The sequence below is a fragment of the Rana temporaria genome, chromosome 12 (assembly GCF_905171775.1).
Source record: "Rana temporaria chromosome 12, aRanTem1.1, whole genome shotgun sequence".
NCBI classification, from domain to species: Eukaryota; Metazoa; Chordata; class Amphibia; order Anura; family Ranidae; genus Rana; species Rana temporaria.
In genome coordinates this window covers 3,332,703-3,351,981 of record NC_053500.1, presented here as the reverse complement: position 1 = coordinate 3,351,981, position 19,279 = coordinate 3,332,703, and the positions used below count along the sequence as shown (strand labels likewise).

The 19,279-nt window shown below is 54.0% G+C and overlaps 1 protein-coding gene across 1 annotated transcript in view; it reads right to left on the bottom strand.

Annotated features, from left to right (window-relative positions):
• Positions 1–19,024, bottom strand: part of PREX1 (phosphatidylinositol-3,4,5-trisphosphate dependent Rac exchange factor 1) — a 177,973-nt gene extending 158,949 nt beyond the window's left edge. Inside the window, exon 1 of the mRNA XM_040331542.1 lies at positions 17,616–19,024. Coding sequence (XP_040187476.1) covers positions 17,616–17,759 — 144 coding nt within the window. The 5' untranslated portion in view covers positions 17,760–19,024. The remainder of the gene's footprint in view (positions 1–17,615) is intronic.
• Between the last annotated feature and the right edge of the window lie 255 nt (positions 19,025–19,279).

The window sequence follows — 19,279 nt, the reverse complement described above, 5'->3', positions numbered from 1 at the left end:
ATTTTTTTTAACGTTTTTTTTTTTTTTCCCCCCCTTAAAGAAAAGATCCCGGCCTTCAATGAATGTATGACCTTAAAGGGGCACTCCCAGAGGTCAGGTGATATTTCTGGCCTGCTGACCCCCGATTGCCCACCAGGACACACATAGGAGACACACAGGAGCCCCCCAGGACACACACAGGACCCCCCCAAAACACACATAGGAGACACACAGGACCCCCCAGGACACATATAAGACCCCCCCAAAACACACATAGGAGACACACAGGACTCCCCCCAGGACACACACAGGACCCCCCCCCCCCCCAGGACACACATAGGAGACACACAGGACTCCCCCTCAGGACACACACAGGAGGACCTCCCCCCCCAGGACACACACAGGACCCCCCCAGGACACACACAGGACCCCCCCAAAACACACATAGGAGACACACAGGAGCCCCCCAGGACACATACAGGACCCCCCCCAAAACACACATAGGAGACACACAGGACTCCCCCCAGGACACACACAGGACCCCCCCAGGACACACACAGGACCCCCCCAGGACACACACAGGACCCCCCAAAACACACATAGGAGACACACAGGACTCCCCCCAGGACACACACAGGACCCCCCCCCCCCCAGGACACACATAGGAGACACACAGGACTCCCCCTCAGGACACACACAGGAGGACCCCCCCAGGACACACACAGGACCCCCCCCCCCCCAGGACACACATAGGAGACACACAGGACTCCCCCTCAGGACACACACAGGAGGACCCCCCCAGGACACACACAGGAGCCCCCCGGGACACATATAAGACCCCCCCAAAACACACATAGGAGACACACAGGACTCCCCCCAGGACACACACAGGACCCCCCCCCCCCAGGACACACATAGGAGACACACAGGACCCCCCCCCCCCCAGGACACACACAGGACCCCCTCCAGGACACACACAGGACCCCCCCTAAGGACACACACAGGACCCCACCAGGACACATAGGAGACACACAGGACTCCCCCCAGGACACACACAGGACCCCCCCCCTCCCAAAAAAAACACACATAGGAGACACACAGGACCCCCCCCCCCAGGACACACACAGGACCCCCTCCAGGACACACACAGGACCCCCCCAAGGACACACACAGGACCCCACCAGGACACATAGGAGACACACAGGACTCCCCCCCAGGACACACACAGGACCCCCCCCTCCCAAAAAAAACACACATAGGAGACACACAGGACCCCCCCCCCCCCCAGGACACACACAGGACCCCCTCCAGGACACACACAGGACCCCCCCTAAGGACACACACAGGACCCCACCAGGACACATAGGAGACACACAGGACTCCCCCCAGGACACACACAGGACCCCCCCTCCCAAAAAAACCACACATAGGAGACACACAGGACCCCCCCCCCCTGGACACACACAGGACCCCCTCCAGGACACACACAGGACCCCCCCTAAGGACACACACAGGACCCCACCAGGACACATAGGAGACACACAGGACTCCCCCCAGGACACACACAGGACCCCCCCCCCCCCCAAGGACACACACAAGACCCCCCCAGGACACATAGGAGACACACAGGACCCTCCCTAGGATACACATAGGAGACACACAGGACCCCCCCCCCCCCAAGGACACACACAGGACCCCCCCCCCCCCCCAAGGACACACACAGGACTCCCCCCAGGACACACACAGGACCCTCCCTAGGATACACATAGGAGACACACAGGACCCTCCCCAGGACACACACAGGACCCACCCCCCCCAGGACACATAGGAGACACACAGGACCCCCCCCCCCCACACTGCAATACAAAGATCTGGGGTAAAAGGAAGGATATTCTTAGCGGCGCACAAAATGGAGAAGTGCGAGATGAGTAAGCGGAGACACAAAAGAGGAAACACAACCAAGACTTCAGCAAAGTCCCCATTTCCACATTCCGAACACGGGACTGTTCATCCAACTCCGTGTCCTATATACTCATATATACTATAGGACTGGGGGACTACAAGTCTCAGCATGACCTGTATACACTCTATATGAAGACACAGGGAGACTACAAGTCTCAGCATGACCTGTATACACTCTATATGATGTGATTAGGGGAACTACAAGTCTCAGCATGACCTGTATACACTCTATCCAATGAGACCAGGAGACTAAAAGTATGAGCATGACCTGTATAGACAATATATTATGTGATCAGGGGGACTACAAGTCTCAGCATGACCTGTATAGACAATATATTATGTGATCAGGGGGACTACAAGTCTCAGCATGACCTGTATAGACAATATATTATATGATCAGGGGAACTACAAGTCTCAGCATGCCCTGTATTTGCATCATTCCCCCCCAAGAGCACAGAGGACCCCAACACAGAGCTGAGCCCTCTCCTTCCCTTGGAGGGTCGCCCCCCGTCGCCCCCCCCAGTTTGGAGTAATCTCATTATAATCTCTCTGTATCGATATAACACAGATCGATATCAGGATAATCTCCCGGCGCTGGCGCTGTGCCCCTCCCCCCGGGTGGGAATTCTATAATCACATTATTCCTGGAATTTCGATGACAAAGTAACATTTGCCTTCGGTCCCCCCCCCCCCCACTCCCCCCCCACCCCTCTGTGTGGCTCCAGGACATCGAATCTATGTAGACACTGCGGCCATTCTTTAGAAATGGCTCCACATTCAATGGACGGCCCGTCCTCTGACACCGGGGAACAATGGCCAGAGCTTCCCGCGCCGGGAGAGGAGAATCGGGGGAATTCCAGAGGACAAACGATCCAGTGATTTTATATCGTTATTAGTGTGTCCATTCACTGGAGGAGGAAACCATTGAGGGCCGGACATTGTCCCAACTCCATTGTCCCATCGGTGTGGTGCATGGCACGGTCACAGCATGGCACGGGCATTGACTGTCACCAATCACACCAGCGGGTGCGTGTTATGGTACACACAACACATGTGCTGGTCGATGTGGTGATAGAGAACTCTCCTTCAGAGGTGCAACGTCCATGTATCCCCTTGTTGCTCCATCACAGCCATTGATACATCTCCTCGGCTTCTATTGTTTCTGGAGTCATCAGGCAACTTCTCTCAGCCTTCTTCTGGGTCTGATGTCATCAGATGTCTTCTCCAGGTCTTCTTCTGGGTCCGATGTCATCAGATGTCTTCTCCAGGTCTTCTTCTGGGTCCGATGTCATCAGATGTCTTCTCCAGGTCTTCTTCTGGGTCTGATGTCATCAGATGTCTTCTCCGGGCCTTCTTCTGGGTCTGATGTCATCAGATGTCTTCTCCGGGCCTTCTTCTGGGTCTGATGTCATCAGATGTCTTCTTCAGGTCTTCTTCTGGGTCTGATGTCATCAGGTGTCTTCTCCAGGTCTTCTTCTGGGTCTGATGTCAGATGTCTTCTCCAGGTCTTCTTCTGGGTCTGATGTCATCAGATGTCTTCTCCAGTGATTCTTCTGGGTCTGATGTCATCAGATGTCTTCTCCAGGTCTTCTTCTGGGTCTGATGTCATCAGATGTCTTCTCCAGGTCTTCTTCTGGGTCCGATGTCATCAGATGTCTTCTCCAGGTCTTCTTCTGGGTCTGATGTCATCAGATGTCTTCTTCTGGGTCTTTTTCTGGGTCCGATGTTATCAGATGTCTTCTTCTGGGTCTGATGTCATCAGATGTCTTCTCCATGTCTTCTTCTGGGTCCGATGTTATCAGATGTCTTCTCCAGGTCTTCATCTGGGTCTGATGTCATCAGATGTCTTCTCCAGGTCTTCTTCTGGGTCTGATGTCATCAGATGTCTTCTCCGGGCCTTCTTCTGGGTCTGATGTCATCAGATGTCTTCTCCGGGCATTCTTCTGGGTCTGATGTCATCAGATGTCTTCTTCAGGTCTTCTTCTGGGTCTGATGTCATCAGGTGTCTTCTCCAGGTCTTCTTCTGGGTCTGATGTCAGATGTCTTCTCCAGGTCTTCTTCTGGGTCTGATGTCATCAGATGTCTTCTCCAGTGATTCTTCTGGGTCTGATGTCATCAGATGTCTTCTCCAGGTCTTCTTCTGGGTCTGATGTCATCAGATGTCTTCTCCAGGTCTTCTTCTGGGTCCGATGTCATCAGATGTCTTCTCCAGGTCTTCTTCTGGGTCTGATGTCATCAGATGTCTTCTTCTGGGTCTTTTTCTGGGTCCGATGTTATCAGATGTCTTCTTCTGGGTCTGATGTCATCAGATGTCTTCTCCATGTCTTCTTCTGGGTCCGATGTTATCAGATGTCTTCTCCAGGTCTTCATCTGGGTCTGATGTCATCAGATGTCTTCTCCAGGTCTTCATCTGGGTCTGATGTCATCAGGCAACTTCTCTCAGCCTTCTTCTGGGTCTGGAGTCATCAGATGTCTTCTCCAGGTCTTCTTCCGGGTCTGATGTCATCAGATGTCTTCTCCAGGTCTTCTTCTTGGTTTGGAGTCCCCAGTCATCTTCTCCCAGCCTTTTACTGGATTGATAGTCATCAGATGTCTTCTGATAATTTCCTGGGTGTCATCAGATGCCTTCTCCCAGTCTTCTTCTGACTCCAGACCCAGAAGAGGACAAAGATTGCTGATGACTCCAGACCCAGAGGAAGACAAAGGAGATGATAGCTGATGACTCCAGACCCAGAAGAGGACAAAGATGGATGATGACTCCAGACCCGGAAGAAGACAAAGATGGATGATGACTCCAGACCAAGAAGAAGACCAGGAGAAGGCTTCTGATGACTCCAGATGCAGAAGACCATGAAATGTTTGATGACACAAGACCCAAAAGAAAACTAGGAGAAGGCATCTGATGACACTGGACCCAGAAGAAGATTGGGAGAAGGCATCTGATGACACTGGACCCAGAAGAAGACTGGGAGAAGGCATTAGATGACATCGGACCCAGAAGAAGACTGGAAGAAGTCTTCTTCTGGGTTAGATGTCAGATGCCTCCTCGCAGTCTTCTTCTGTGTCTGATGTCATCAGATACCTTCTCCTAGTCTTCTTCTGGGTCTGGAGTCATCATCTCCTTGCCCTCCTCTGGGTCTGGAGTCATCATCTCCTTGCCCTCTTCTAGGTCTGGAGTCATCATCTCCTTGCCCTCTTCTGGGTCTGGAGTCATCATCTCCTTGCCCTCTTCTGGGTCTGGAGTCATCATCTCCTTGCCCTCTTCTGGGTCTGAAGTCATCATCTCTTTGCCCTCTTCTGGGTCTGGAGTCATCATCTCCTTGTCCTCTTCTGGGTCTGGAGTCGTCAGACATCGCCTAGTGGTATTCTTTTGGTTTTGGGGTCATCACATGCCTGCCAGGGATGATGCAAAGCATGCATGTGGGGGTTATTTTGCCCCAACATCCACGGCATGCCAAGACTGTACCCTGTGCTGTGCATGTGTGACTCGATGTGCAATTGGGGGAAAAAATAGACCATACAGGAGAATTTAGAGGAAATCTCCAGAGCCTCTTCCATAAAGACCTACCTTCTGGCATTTCTTACATAAAGCGACTTAAAGTAGAATGTAAGACAAAATGTTACATTTATTGTAATAAAGATCCTACTTTCATTATACGGTACAACATATGAACTTTGCAGGTACCGCCACTGCTGCCCGTGGCCCCTTATTTCCTTTGAGGGCCACCTACACTCCTAAGACTGCTAACCTTGCAGCACGATCGTCCCTCTGATATGTTGTTCATCTATGTGGCGTTGTCACGTCAAACCGAGAGGCGCTGTCAGCAATAGACATTGAGTAATTGTTGGGGAGACTAGTTCTGGTGACAACAAGGGATTTCCTCACTTTATGGGGTTTTTCCTCCCACTTCCTGTTGTGGCTTTGGGACAGGAAGTGACGGAAAATCTCCAACAATGTTACACAGATGATAAAATAAATTGATAGGGGTTTGTCTGTCTGTATTACATTCTACTGCCAAAGGCACACGCCAGGAAAGGGAATGGGCCCGGACATGTTGTTCTTGCAATTGAATGTGCTTGTCAAGACCAGCGCCGCGGATCCCTGGAGGTAAAAATCCGTTCCTGCGTGCCGCTCTCACCGTACATCGCGATGGGACGTATCGCAGATTCTACGGAGGAAACGCGGTCAAAGTGCAGCACTGTGGGAAAACCGCGCAGAAATGCTGAACGTCCAAATCACAAAACAATTCCACACGCAACTCCCAACCACACAGGAAACGTAAAGGATGTGTATGACCTTCCCATACGTTACAGGAGATCCACAGGCTACACGCTGCTCTGGGATGGATGTAGTAAGGAAAGGTCAACTCTTTGGGGGGGGGGGGGGGGATGGGGGGGGGGTGATGCTATCACTTCCTGTCCCATTGACACGCCAGGAAGGAGACGGTCAGAGACTGCAGACATGGTACAGGAGACGGTCAGAGACTGCAGACATGGTACAGGAGACGGTCAGAGACTGCAGACATGGTACAGGAGACGGTCAGAGACTACAGACCTTCTACAGGAGATGGTCAGAGACTGCAGACCTTCTACAGGAGATGGTCAGAGACTGCAGACCTTCTACAGGAGACAGTCAGAGACTGCAGACATGGTACAGGAGACGGTTAGAGACTGCAGACCTTCTACAGGAGATGGTCAGAGACTGCAGACCTTCTACAGGAGATGGTCAGAGACTGCAGACATGGTACAAAAGATGGTTAGAGACTATAGACCTTGTACAGGAGACGGTCAGAGACTGCAGACCTACTACAGGAGATGGTCAGACTGTAGACCTACTACATGGGACAGTCAGAGACTGCAGACATAGTACAGGAGACGGTCAGAGACTGCAGACATACTACAGGAGATGGTCAGAGACTGCAGACATGGTACAGGAGACGGTCAGAGACTGCAGACATAGTACAGGAGACGGTCAGAGACTGCAGACGTGGTACAGGAGATAGTCAGAGACTGCAGACGTGGTACAGGAGATGGTCAGACTGCAGACCTCCTACAGGAGATGGTCAGAGACTGCAGACATAGTACAGGAGACGGTCAGAGACTGCAGACATAGTACAGGAGACAGTCAGAGACTGCAGACATGGTACAGGAGATGGTCAGAGACTGCAGACATGGTACAGGAGATGGTCAGAGACTGCAGACGTGGTACAGGAGACGGTCAGAGACTGCAGACGTAGTACAGGAGACGGTCAGAGACTGCAGACGTGGTACAGGAGACGGTCAGAGACTGCAGACATGGTACAGGAGATGGTTACATAAGGTAATAATCACAAAATCAATAACAGAGACCAATCCTAGATCCTTCTCTCTTAGCATTATAAGAAGTGAAGGATAATCTGGGAATATGGAGATCAGGAGGGAATGCAGTCCTAGTTGCCCAGTCTTTCCTCTGTCAGACAAATCTGCTGAGATTGGGGACCCCGATGGACATGTGACTATTCCCCTACAATAAATGGGAGAAGATCTGGGAAAGCAGGTGCCACGGCGGCACCATAAAACCCCACATGGAGACGTTACAAGGGAACACATGGAAGGAGACCCATTAACAGGCCGCGTTATGGGCGCACTTCAAATACGGAGGAACCAGCAGATATATTTTTAGGATTTTACTGCCTTTTAAAAATGATGAAATGGGAGAGGGAAGGCAGACAGCGCAGGAGAGACTGGGAGGAAAAACTGATTCTCCCCGTCTGGGCCACCTAATCGCCAGCTGGCAGGACGCAGCGCGACGCGCGGCGGGACGGTGCCCTGAAAGAGGCAGATGTTATCTGTAAAAGTCATTACAAGTGGCAAACCACGTCACACACAGACGTTTCGTCTGAAACTCCGGGACACGGCCCAGGCATGGCAGACAATGAGCCACGCATCCTGCCAATGTGACCAGGGGCACTTATAGGGCCAAGCTACTGAAGAAGCTTCTCGGAGGAGCTACAAAAATGCCTTCAATCTTACAGAACAAGTCCAGGTGAATGTGAGAGTTACGTTGTGCGGCTTGGACCAATCTAATGTCTACCTATTCCCAGTGGCGGCTGGTGCTCAACACTTTTTGGGTGGCGCAAACAAACTAAAAAAAACAAAAGAACACATCAATTGCAGCCTCACTGTGCCCATCAATTGCCGCCACTGTGCCATCAAACGCAGCCACTGTGCCCATCAATTGCCGCCACTGTGCCATCAAACGCAGCCACTGTGCCCGTCAAACACAGCCACTGTGCCCATCAATTGCAGCCTCACTGTTCCCATCAATTGCCGCCTCACTATGCCCAAACGCAGCCACTGTGCCCATCAATTGCCACCACTGTGCCAAACGCAGCCACTGTGCCCATCAATTGCCACCACTGTGCCAAACGAAGCCACTGTGCCAAACGAAGCCACTGTGCCCAAACACAACCACTGTGCCCATAAATTGCCACCACTGTGCACATTAAACGCAGCCACTGCACCCAAAAATTGCCACCACTGTGCCCATTAAATGCTGCCACTGGGCCCATCAAACGCAGCCACTGTGCCCATAAATTGCCACCACTGTGCCCAAACGCAGCCACTGTACCCATAAATTGCCACCACTGTGCCCATCAAACGCAGCCACTGTACCCATAAATTGCCACCACTGTGCCCATTAAACGTTGCCACTGTGCCCATCAAACGCAGCCACTGTGCCCATGAATTGCCACCACTGTGCCATCAAACGCGGCTACTGTAAACAACAATTGTGCCCCATCAATTGCCACCAGTGTGCCCCCCTGGCTGGCACTTACCTCTCTCGGGTCAGCGCTTTCCTCCACGCTCCCTCCGAGTCCTTGATGTCTTCTTCCGTCCTCTTCTGCTATGAATGGACGCCCGATAGGCATCCAATCACAGCGTCTGTCACTTCAGCCAATCAATGGGGCCGTCTTTGGCCAGGCAAGGGGATGGAACAGAGCCAGGAGCGCTCTGCTGGTGGGCGCTGATGAGGTGGCAGTGAATAACATTATTGAGCTGCACTGGTGGGCACCGATGAGCTGCACTGGTGGGCACCGATGAGCTGCACTGGTGGGCACCGATGAGCTGCACTGGTGGGCACCGATGAGATGCACTGGTGAGATGCACTAGTGGGCACTGAGGTGGCACTGACAGACTGAACTGGTGAACACTAATAAGGTGGCACCGATGGGCTGCGCTGGTAAGCACTAATGGACACAGAGGCTGCACTGGTGGGCACTAATGAGGTGGCACTGGTGGGCTCCACTGGTGGGCACTGATGGGTCTTCTAGGTCCTGTGATAAACGGCTGCTCCTCACCGGAACGCATGTGATCTGGGGCCTGCAAATACATTGCGTTTGCGAGCTGCGTTTTGGGGTGACTATAACTTTACATTGGCACCTGCGGCAGATCGCCAAAGGCGGTGCGGGAAACGTGCACGGAAAGCGCCTTCCTCGCACCGCGTTCTGGTCTTCAAGAAATGTAGAGATAGAAATAGAGAATTCTGTTGGATCTGAAACATTGTATCAGATTTGTTTTCCTACAATGGAGGATGCGTGATGCCGGTGACTGTGATGTCATAGGTGTCAATGTCAGGTGTCATAGTGTCAGGGTGGGGGGGGGGAGGGGTAGAGAAGACCTTCCTGTATGAAAGCCCGGCCAGGTCACACCCAATGCAGGACGCCGTTATCGCTCTCTCAGTGTGCGCCGCGTTCTCTACGAAGACGCGTGTACTGAAGAAACCACTTCCCTTCACTCGCCTCTCCACGGCTGGCTGCCACTTTGGGCGAGGCTGTCAGAGAGGAAACAAACAGTCGGTGAGCAGCGACATCTGACAGTTCTGAGGAATCCGGCCTACTGAGGGCCAAAACAACACGCACGTTATACCGCTCTGTACTCGCCACAAACAGCGCTACATTCATTTCTAATTACAAGCGGTGGAAGTCCCTGATTGTGACCTGATATTAGACTCTGGGAGGCCGTGTACAGCAGGGCTGGAGAGCGAGAGGAAGAAGCAGCACAAAAGGAGCCAAATCAGTTCATGTGCTGACAAGAAGAATGCCCATAGGAGGAGAGAGAAGAGTGACCAGTGGCGGCAAAAAAAAAACAGACACACATCAATTGCCACCACTGTGCCAGCCAGTTTCCCATCAAATGCAACCAGTTTCCCCCTCAAATGCAGCCAGTTTGCCCCTCAAATGCAGCCAGTTTGCCCCTCAAATGCAGCCAGTTTCCCCCTCAAATGCAGCCAGTTTCCCCATCAAATGCAGCCAGTTTCCCCATCAAATGCAGCCAGTTTCCTCCCCCATCAAATGCAGCCAGTTTCCTCCCCCATCAAATGCCGCCAGTTGCCCCCATCAAATGCAGCCAGTTTCCCTCTCAAATGCAGCCGGTTGATGGTTAAGTCTTCTTCTCCAACACGTTTCGGCTGCCTGAGACTTCATCATCTACCCCAACCTGTGCGTCAGAAACATCATCTATAGCATGGGTCTTCAAACTTTCTAGGCAAAGGGTCAGTTTACTGCCCTTGAGGCTTTAGGGAGGGAGGAGGGCCGGAAGGTGACCAGTGGGAGTAGAAGATGCCCCGGCATCAGTGCCCCATCATTGGTTTTGATGGAAGGAATAGTGCCCTATTGTTGATATCAACGAGAAGAAAAGTGCCTCGTTGATGGTGTTAGTAGGTGGAACAGTGCTCCATCGTTGGTGTCAGTTGGTGAAATAGTGCCCCAAGGGCCAGATAAAAGAAAGCTGAGGGCCACATCTGGCCCCCCGGGCCACAGTTTGGAGACCACTGGTCTATAGCAAGGACCCCCAACAGGCCAGGTTTTGGGAATTCCTCAGAATACCAAGCCATTGACTCTGATTTACAGCAAAATGTGAAAGATAAAAGGAACACCTGCAAACATGGCCTGTTGGGGGTACTTGAGGACAGGGTTGGTCTATAGGGCTCTATGCAGGTCCCAGAGGTTCCATTAGATACCATCAGTGAGCAGCCCCAGAAGATGTACAAATCATATATATATTCAGCTGTGGAAGACATGAGTGGGCAGATGTTCCGGGGTGCAGCCGGCTCGGCTGTGGTGAAATGCGAAGCTTCAGAGCTTCCTGTATGACTGACTGGCAGGAAATTTACCAACTCAACAATAGACTTCCTTCTAGAGCGACAGTACATGGCAGCCGGTCTGTGTGGAGAGGAGACTCTACCATTACAAAGGGTCCGCAGAGATGAGACTCCACCATTACTAAGGGTCAGCAGCGATGAGACTCCACCATTACTAAGGGTCAGCAGAGACGAGACTCCACCATTACTAAGGGTTAGCAGCGATGAGACTCCACCATTACTAAGGGTTAGCAGCGATGAGACTCCACCATTACTAAGGGTCAGCAGCGATGAGACTCCACCATTACTAAGGGTTAGCAGAGATGAGACTCCACCATTACTAAGGGTTAGCAGAGATGAGACTCCACCATTACTAAGGGTCAGCAGCGATGAGACTCCACCATTACTAAGGGTCAGCAGAGCCAGCGATGAGACTCCACCATTACTAAGGGTCAGCAGAGACGAGACTCCACCATTACTAAGGGTCCGCAGAGACGAGACTCCACCATTACTAAGGGTCAGCAGCGATGAGACTCCACCATTACTAAGGGTCAGCAGAGATGAGACTCCACCATTACTAAGGGTCAGCAGAGACGAGACTCCACCATTACTAAGGGTCAGCAGAGACGAGACTCCACCATTACTAAGGGTCAGCAGAGACGAGACTCCACCATTACTAAGGGTCAGCAGAGACGAGACTCCACCATTACTAAGGGTCAGCAGCGATGAGACTCCACCATTACTGAGGGTCAGCAGCGATGAGACTCCGCCATTACTAAGGGTCAGCAGAGACAAGACTCCACCATTACTAAGGGTTAGCAGAGATGAGACTCCACCATTACTAAGGGTCAGCAGAGATGAGACTCCACCATTACTAAGGGTCAGCAGAGATGAGACTCCACCATTACTAAGGGTCAGCAGAGATGAGACTCCACCATTACTAAGGGTCAGCAGAGATGAGACTCCACCATTACTAAGGGTCAGCAGAGATGAGACTCCACCATTACTAAGGGTCAGCAGAGATGAGACTCCACCATTACTAAGGGTCAGCAGAGATGAGACTCCTCCATTACTAAGGGTTAGCAGCGATGAGACTCCACCATTACTAAGGGTCAGCAGAGACGAGACTCCACCATTACTAAGAGTCAGCAGAGATGAGACTCCACCATTACTAAGAGTCAGCAGAGATGAGACTCCACCATTACTAAAAGTCAGCAGAGATGAGACTCCACCATTACTAAGGGTTAGCAGAGATGAGACTCCACCATTAATAAGGGTCAGCAGAGATGAGACTCCACCATCTGCAGTCCACATGGAGCGCTGGGAACAAATGTAACTGGCGCAGGAAGTTATCAGCTCACAGGCTTCCTGGCGGGATCAACAAGTATTTCTTTTGCACTTATCAGATATAACAGAACACAATGAATGGGAGGAGTTGAGTGTTGGGGTTCACACTGTTCATTGGCTGGGCGACCGCAGGGTTACCGTACTGCTATGAAGTCGGCGACACCCCAGCAGGTCCGTCCAATCAGATTCAGCACATTGAATGAGGAGGAATTCTTCACAGAGGTCGAGTGTATAAGGAAGGCCGTGTCCCTCCGTGAGATTAGAGCCCCCCCTTTCAAATCAGGGTCACCCCTATACATCCCCATCACATCATAGTCCCCCAACAAACGGCCCCCCCCAGTCACATGGACCCCAACCCCCATCACAGAGCCCCCCCCCCCAGTCACATGGACCCCAACCCCCATCACAGAGCCCCCCCCCCAGTCACATGGACCCCAACCCCCATCACAGAGCCCCCCCAGTCACATGGACCCCAACCCCCATCACAGAGCCCCCCCAGTCACATGGACCCCAACCCCCATCACAGAGCCCCCCCAGTCACATGGACCCCAACCCCCATCACAGAGCCCCCCTTAGTCATATGGACCCCAACCCCCATCACAGAGCCCCCCCAGTCACATGGACCCCAACCCCCATCACAGAGCCCCCTTCAGTCACATGGACCCCAACCCCCATCACAGAACCCCCCTCAGTCACATGGACCCCAACCCCCATCACAGAGCCCCCCCCCAGTCCCATGGACCCCAACCCCCATCACAGAGCCCCCCCCCCAGTCCCATGGACCCCAACCCCCATCACAGAGCCCCCCCCCAGTCCCATGGACACCAACCCCCATCACAGAGCCCCCCTCAGTCACATGAACCCCCAACCCCCATCACAGAGCCCCCCTCAGTCACATGGACCCCAACCCCCATCACAGAGCCCCCCTCAGTCACATGGACCACAACCCCCATCACAGAGCCCCCCCAGTCACATGGACCCCAACCCCATCACAGATACCCCTTAGTCATATGGACCCCAACCCCCATCACAGAGCCCCCCCAGTCACATGGACCCCAACCCCCATCACAGAGCCCCCTTCAGTCACATGGACCCCAACCCCCATCACAGAACCCCCCCCCCTCAGTCATATGGACCCCAACCCCATCACAGAACCCCCCTCAGTCACATGGACCCCAACCCCAATTACAGAGCCCCCCAGTCACATGGACCCCAATCCCAATTACAGAGCCCCCCAGTCACATGGACCCCAATTACAGAGCCCCCCAGTCACATGGACCCCAACCCCCATCACAGAACCCCCCAGTCACATGGACCCCAACCCCCATCACAGAGCCCCCCTCAGCCGCATGGACCCCAACCCCCATCACAGAGCCCCCCTCAGTCACATGGACCACAACCCCAATCACAGAGCCCCCCCCTCAGTCACATGGACCCCCAACCCCCATCACAGAGCCCCCCTCTTTTACATGGACCCCAATCCCCATCACAGAGCCCCCCTCAGTCACATGGACCCCAACCCCCATCACAGAGCCCCCCTCAGTCACATGGACCCCAACCCCCATCACAGAGCCCCCCTCAGTCACATGGACCCCAACCCCCATCACAGAGCCCCCCTCAGTCACATGGACCACAACCCCAATTACCAAGCCCCCCCAGTCCTATGGACCCCCATCACAGAGCCCCCATCAGTCACATGGACCACAACCCCAATTACAGAGCCCCCAGTCCCATGGACCCCAACCCCCATCACAGAGCTCCCCTCAGTCACATGGACCACAACCCCAATTACCAAGCCCCCCCAGTCCTATGGACCCCCATCACAGAGCCCCCATCAGTCACATGGACCACAACCCCAATTACAGAGCCCCCAGTCCATGGACCCCAACCCCCATCACAGAGCCCCCCTCAGTCACATGGACCACAACCCCAATAACAGAGCCCTCCCAGTCGCATGGACCCCAACCCCAATTACAGAGCCCCCCAGTCACACAGACCCCCCATCAGAGAGTCATTGGTTGTTATGGTGATGGTCCGCCCACACTTGCTGATCTGGGGCATTTAACCCTTGCACCATGGTGGGAACCCCCTGCAAGGGAAGTATTTAACTCATTCCTCTTCCATGCATGGGGGCAGGAGGGCACCAGAGAGGGAGCCAGACACTACAGCACTTGTGGGGTTAACGCAGCCCAGTGCGGGGGAGAAGGGGGGGCAGGGGACCCCCAAAGTGAGGGATTATGGAGATTGAGCGGAGAGAATGGAGAGTAATCTGAGTGATGTAGCGAGTGTTGTGATAATCCCGTTATAGAGAGAAAGCTCTTCATAGATAAACCACCAATCACTGCCTCTCCTCACATAACCCCAGCAGGCCAGATACCAGGGATTTCTCACAACCAGCACATCCTCAGAAATTCCCTCTCGCTGTTCCACATCCCTAGAGAGAGGAGAAGCTTATTCAGGAGCATCCCTCAGCTGGGACGCATGCTCGGGAGCACCCTTCAGCTGGGTTACCCACCCTCCTCTAGGCCACATGCTCAGGAGCACCCCTTGGCTGGGCAGAACACTCAGAATAACCTCTTAGAAGGGCCACACACTCAGGAGCACCCCTTCACCAGAGTTATGGCCATGGCCCAGCCATGGGGTGCTCCAGAGCACCCCATAGCTGGGCCACGGACCACCCCATGGCTGGGTCACCCCCCTGGAGCACCCCTTGGCAGGACCACATACTCTGGAGCACCCAATTGGCAGGGCCACACACTTAAGAGCACCCCTCGGCTGGGCAAAACACTCAGAATCACCCCTTAAAAGGGGCACACACTCGGGAGCACCCTATTGGCAGGGCCACACACACACACACAAACACACACACGGGAGCACCCTATTGGCAGGGCCACACACTCGGGAGCACCCTATTGGCAGGGCCACACACTCTCGGGAGCACCCTATTGGCAGGGCCACACACTCGGGAGCACCCTATTGGCAGGGCCACACACTCTCGGGAGCATCCTATTGGCAGGGCCACACACTCGGGAGCATCCTATTGGCAGGGCCACACACTCGGGAGCATCCTATTGGCAGGGCCACACACTCGGGAGCATCCTATTGGCAGGGCCACACACTCGGGAGCATCCTATTGGCAGGGCCACACACTCGGGAGCACCCTATTGGCAATGCCACGCACTCGGGAGCACCGCTCGGGCTGAAGTGCACTCTCAGATCACCCTTTGGCTGGGATGTACTCACTCAGGGGCATCCTTCACCTAACCACACAGAAGTATCTCTTGCAGGACCACACCCTCAAGAGCACCCCTTGAGCGAGCTACACCCTCAGAAGCACCCCTCAGCAGGGCCACACACTTAGGGGCACCCCTCGGCTGAGATGCACTTCCCCATTGGTTGGGCCACCTACCCAAGAGCACCCCTTAGCTGTGCCAACTGCCCAGGAGTACACCTTAGCTGTGCCAACTGCCCAGGAGTACACCTTGGCTGGGACGTGTGCTCAAGAATCAGGAACATCCCCTCCACATGAACACAAGCACTCAGAAACACCTCCGGCTGGGCCCTCAGGAGCACCCCTCAGCAGGGCCACGCATTTAGGATTCTCTACATCAGGACCACACAGTAAATATTCTACCATGATATGAATCGGTGCGGCCAGATAGATATATCCCTAAGATGATGCTCCCATGTCTGAGTAGAAGGGTCCTTCCAGTGAATATAGACCCTCCAGCCGGTACAGACCCCCGCACTCTGGATCAGCGGACTCATGAGAAAGGTGGCATGAGGTGAGAGATCAGAAAGGTAGACAGGGGGGCAGGAATTTAGTCTTTTTTGGCTATTGGAGGGGTCACGTTGGGGAGCCTTCTACCGGAGGGGTCACGTCGGGGAGCCTTCTACCGGAGGGGTCACGTCGGGGAGCCTTCTACCGGAGGGGTCACGTCGGGGAGCCTTCTACCGGAGGGGGTCACGTTGGGGAGCCTTCTACCGGAGGGGTCGCGTTGGGGGGGGGCCTTCTACTAGCGGGTCACGTTGGGGAGTCTTCTACCAGAGGCGTCACGTTGGGGAGTCTTCTACTAGAGGGGTCACGTTGGGGAGTCTTCTACTGGAGGGGTTATGTTGGGGAGTCTTCTACTGGAGGGGTCACGTTGCGGAGTCTTCTACCGGAGGGGTCACGTTGCGGAGTCTTCTACTAGCGGGGTCACGTTGGGGAGTCTTCTACTAGAGGGGTCACGTTGGGGAGTCTTCTACTAGAGGGGTCACGTTGGGGAGTCTTCTACTAGAGGGGTCACGTTGGGGAGTCTTCTACTAGAGGGGTCACGTTGGGAAGTCTTCTACTAGAGGGGTCACGTTGGGAAGTCTTCTACTAGAGGGGTCACGTTTGGGAGTCTTCTACTAGAGGGGTCACGTTGGGGAGTCTTCTACTAGAGGGGTCACGTTGGGGAGTCTTCTACTAGAGGGGTCACGTTGGGGAGTCTTCTACTAGAGGGGTCACGTTGGGGAGTCTTCTACTAGAGGGGTCACGTTGGGGAGTCTCCCGTCAGTCTCACAGACCCTTGAAGACGTCCCAATGGGCCACTTGGTGGAAGAGTAGAATAAACTCATAAGAGACGGGATCCTGAGTGTTCCTGCACATGGAAAAGTCCTCCGAAGACCTTGATAAGCACTTATACTAAACTTTATTGACATTTCATCCCCCCCCCCTTGTATATAGAGCAGTATATGGATACGATAACCCTCAGACCCCCCCCCCCCTATGTGTATAGAGCAGTATATGGATACGATAACCCTCAGCCCCCCCCCATGTGTATAGAGCAGTATATGGATACGATAACCCTCAGACCCCCCCCCCATGTGTATAGAGCAGTATATGGATACGATAACCCTCAGCCCCCCCCCCCATGTGTATAGAGCAGTATATGGATACGATAACCCTCAGACCCCCCCATGTGTATAGAGCAGTATATGGATACGATAACCCTCAGACCCCCCCCCCCCCATGTGTATAGAGCAGTATATGGATACGATAACCCTCAGACCCCCCCATGTGTATAGAGCAGTATATGGATACGATAACCCTCAGACCCCCCCCCGTGTGTATAGAGCAGTATATGGATACGATAACCCTCAGACCCCCCCATGTGTATAGAGCAGTATATGGATACGATAACCCTCAGCCCCCCAGTGGGCGGCACATAGAGATACTTACAGATTGGAGAAAGTGTAGGGTCCCCACATAGTCCCTCTCGGTCTTCAGGATCTCAGTCAGGACACAAAGCCGAAGCCTCAGCTGCTTCTCCGCATCCCTGTTGCTGCCCTCCACGGCAATGCCCCCCTGCCCCTCTGCCTCCATGTCTGTCACTGCTGCCCTCCGCCACAAGGGGTGCTCTTCTGCAAGGGGCAGATCTGTTGCTGCATTGTATGGAGGTATCTCGGGGTATTCCAACCCCGGTGCCCCCCCAACCTCCAAGACTCCTCAGAAAAGACCCCCCAAAGATCCTGGAAGATAGATGTCAAAGTGAAGGTGCGCCAGGGCTCCTCAGAGATGGGGGGACCCCAATGACAGTGCTGTTCATAAATGGGGGGGGGTCACAATCTCTGTGCCCCAAATCTAGCTCTACTCATAAATGGGGGGTCACAATCTCAGGGTTTCTCATGGGGGGTGGTAACAGTGTTGATGCTCAAGAACAAATCCAAGTGTTCACCATTTCCTGGGGTCCTCAGAATGGGGTGCACAGCTGGAGATCCAGGGGCTCCTCAGAATGGGGTGTACAGCTGGAGATCCAGGGGCTCCTTTAGAATGGGGTGTACAGCTGGAGATCCAGGGGCTCCTTTAGAATGGGGTGCACAGCTGGAGATCCAGGGGTCCTCAGAATGGGGTGCACAGCTAGAGATCCAGGGGGTCCTCAGAATGGGGTGCACAGCTAGAGATCCATGGATCCTCAGATTGGGGTGCACAGCTAGAGATCCAGGGGTCCTCAGAATGGGGTGTACAGCTGGAGATCCAGGGGGTCCTCAGATTGGGGTGTACAGCTAGAGATCCAGGGGTCCTCAGAATGGGGTGTACAGCTGGAGATCCAGGTGTCCTCAGAATGGGGTGTACAGCGGGAGATCCAGGGGGTCCTCAGATTGGGGTGCACAGCTGGAGATCCAGGGGGTCCTCAGAATGGGGTGTACAGCTGGAGATCCAGGGGGTCCTCAGAATGGGGTGTACAGCTGGAGATCCAGGGGTCCCCAAAATGGGGTGTAGACCAAAAGATCCGGGTGTCTTCAAAATGGGGGTGCAGAGCAGGAGATCCAGGGGTCCTCAGAGTTTGGCAGCTCCTCCAGGGTGTCCTCACAATGGGGTGCACAGATGGGGGTTGTCCTCAGAATGGGATATATAGATGGAGATTGGGGTGCACAGCTTTAGATCGGGGTGTCCTCCTCAGATCGGGGTGTAGAGCGGGAGATCCGGGTGTGCGGGGGGCAGCATGGTGGGGCAGTAAAGTTTGGAGGGACGGAGGAGGTCGGTGTGGATCCGGTGATCGGTGGGGGGAGGAGGTGAGCGGTCGGTACGGTCGGATCTCCGGGCTCTGTGTATAATATGAGAAGTGTCGGTGGGAGAGGCTGAGCAGCAATACAGGGGGTGGTGCCTCTCCGCCGCCGCTGCCGCCTGCACTACCGACACAATACACGCCGCACCGCCACTCACCGCTTCCCTCCGCTCCGCACACAGCGCGTACATACAGCCCTGTATACCGTGTATATACCCCCCTGTATACAATATATATATATACCCCCTCTTCACCGTTTATACCCCCTACTCCCTGTATATACCCCCCTACTCCCTGTATACCGTGTATATACCCCCCCCCCTACTCCCTGTATACC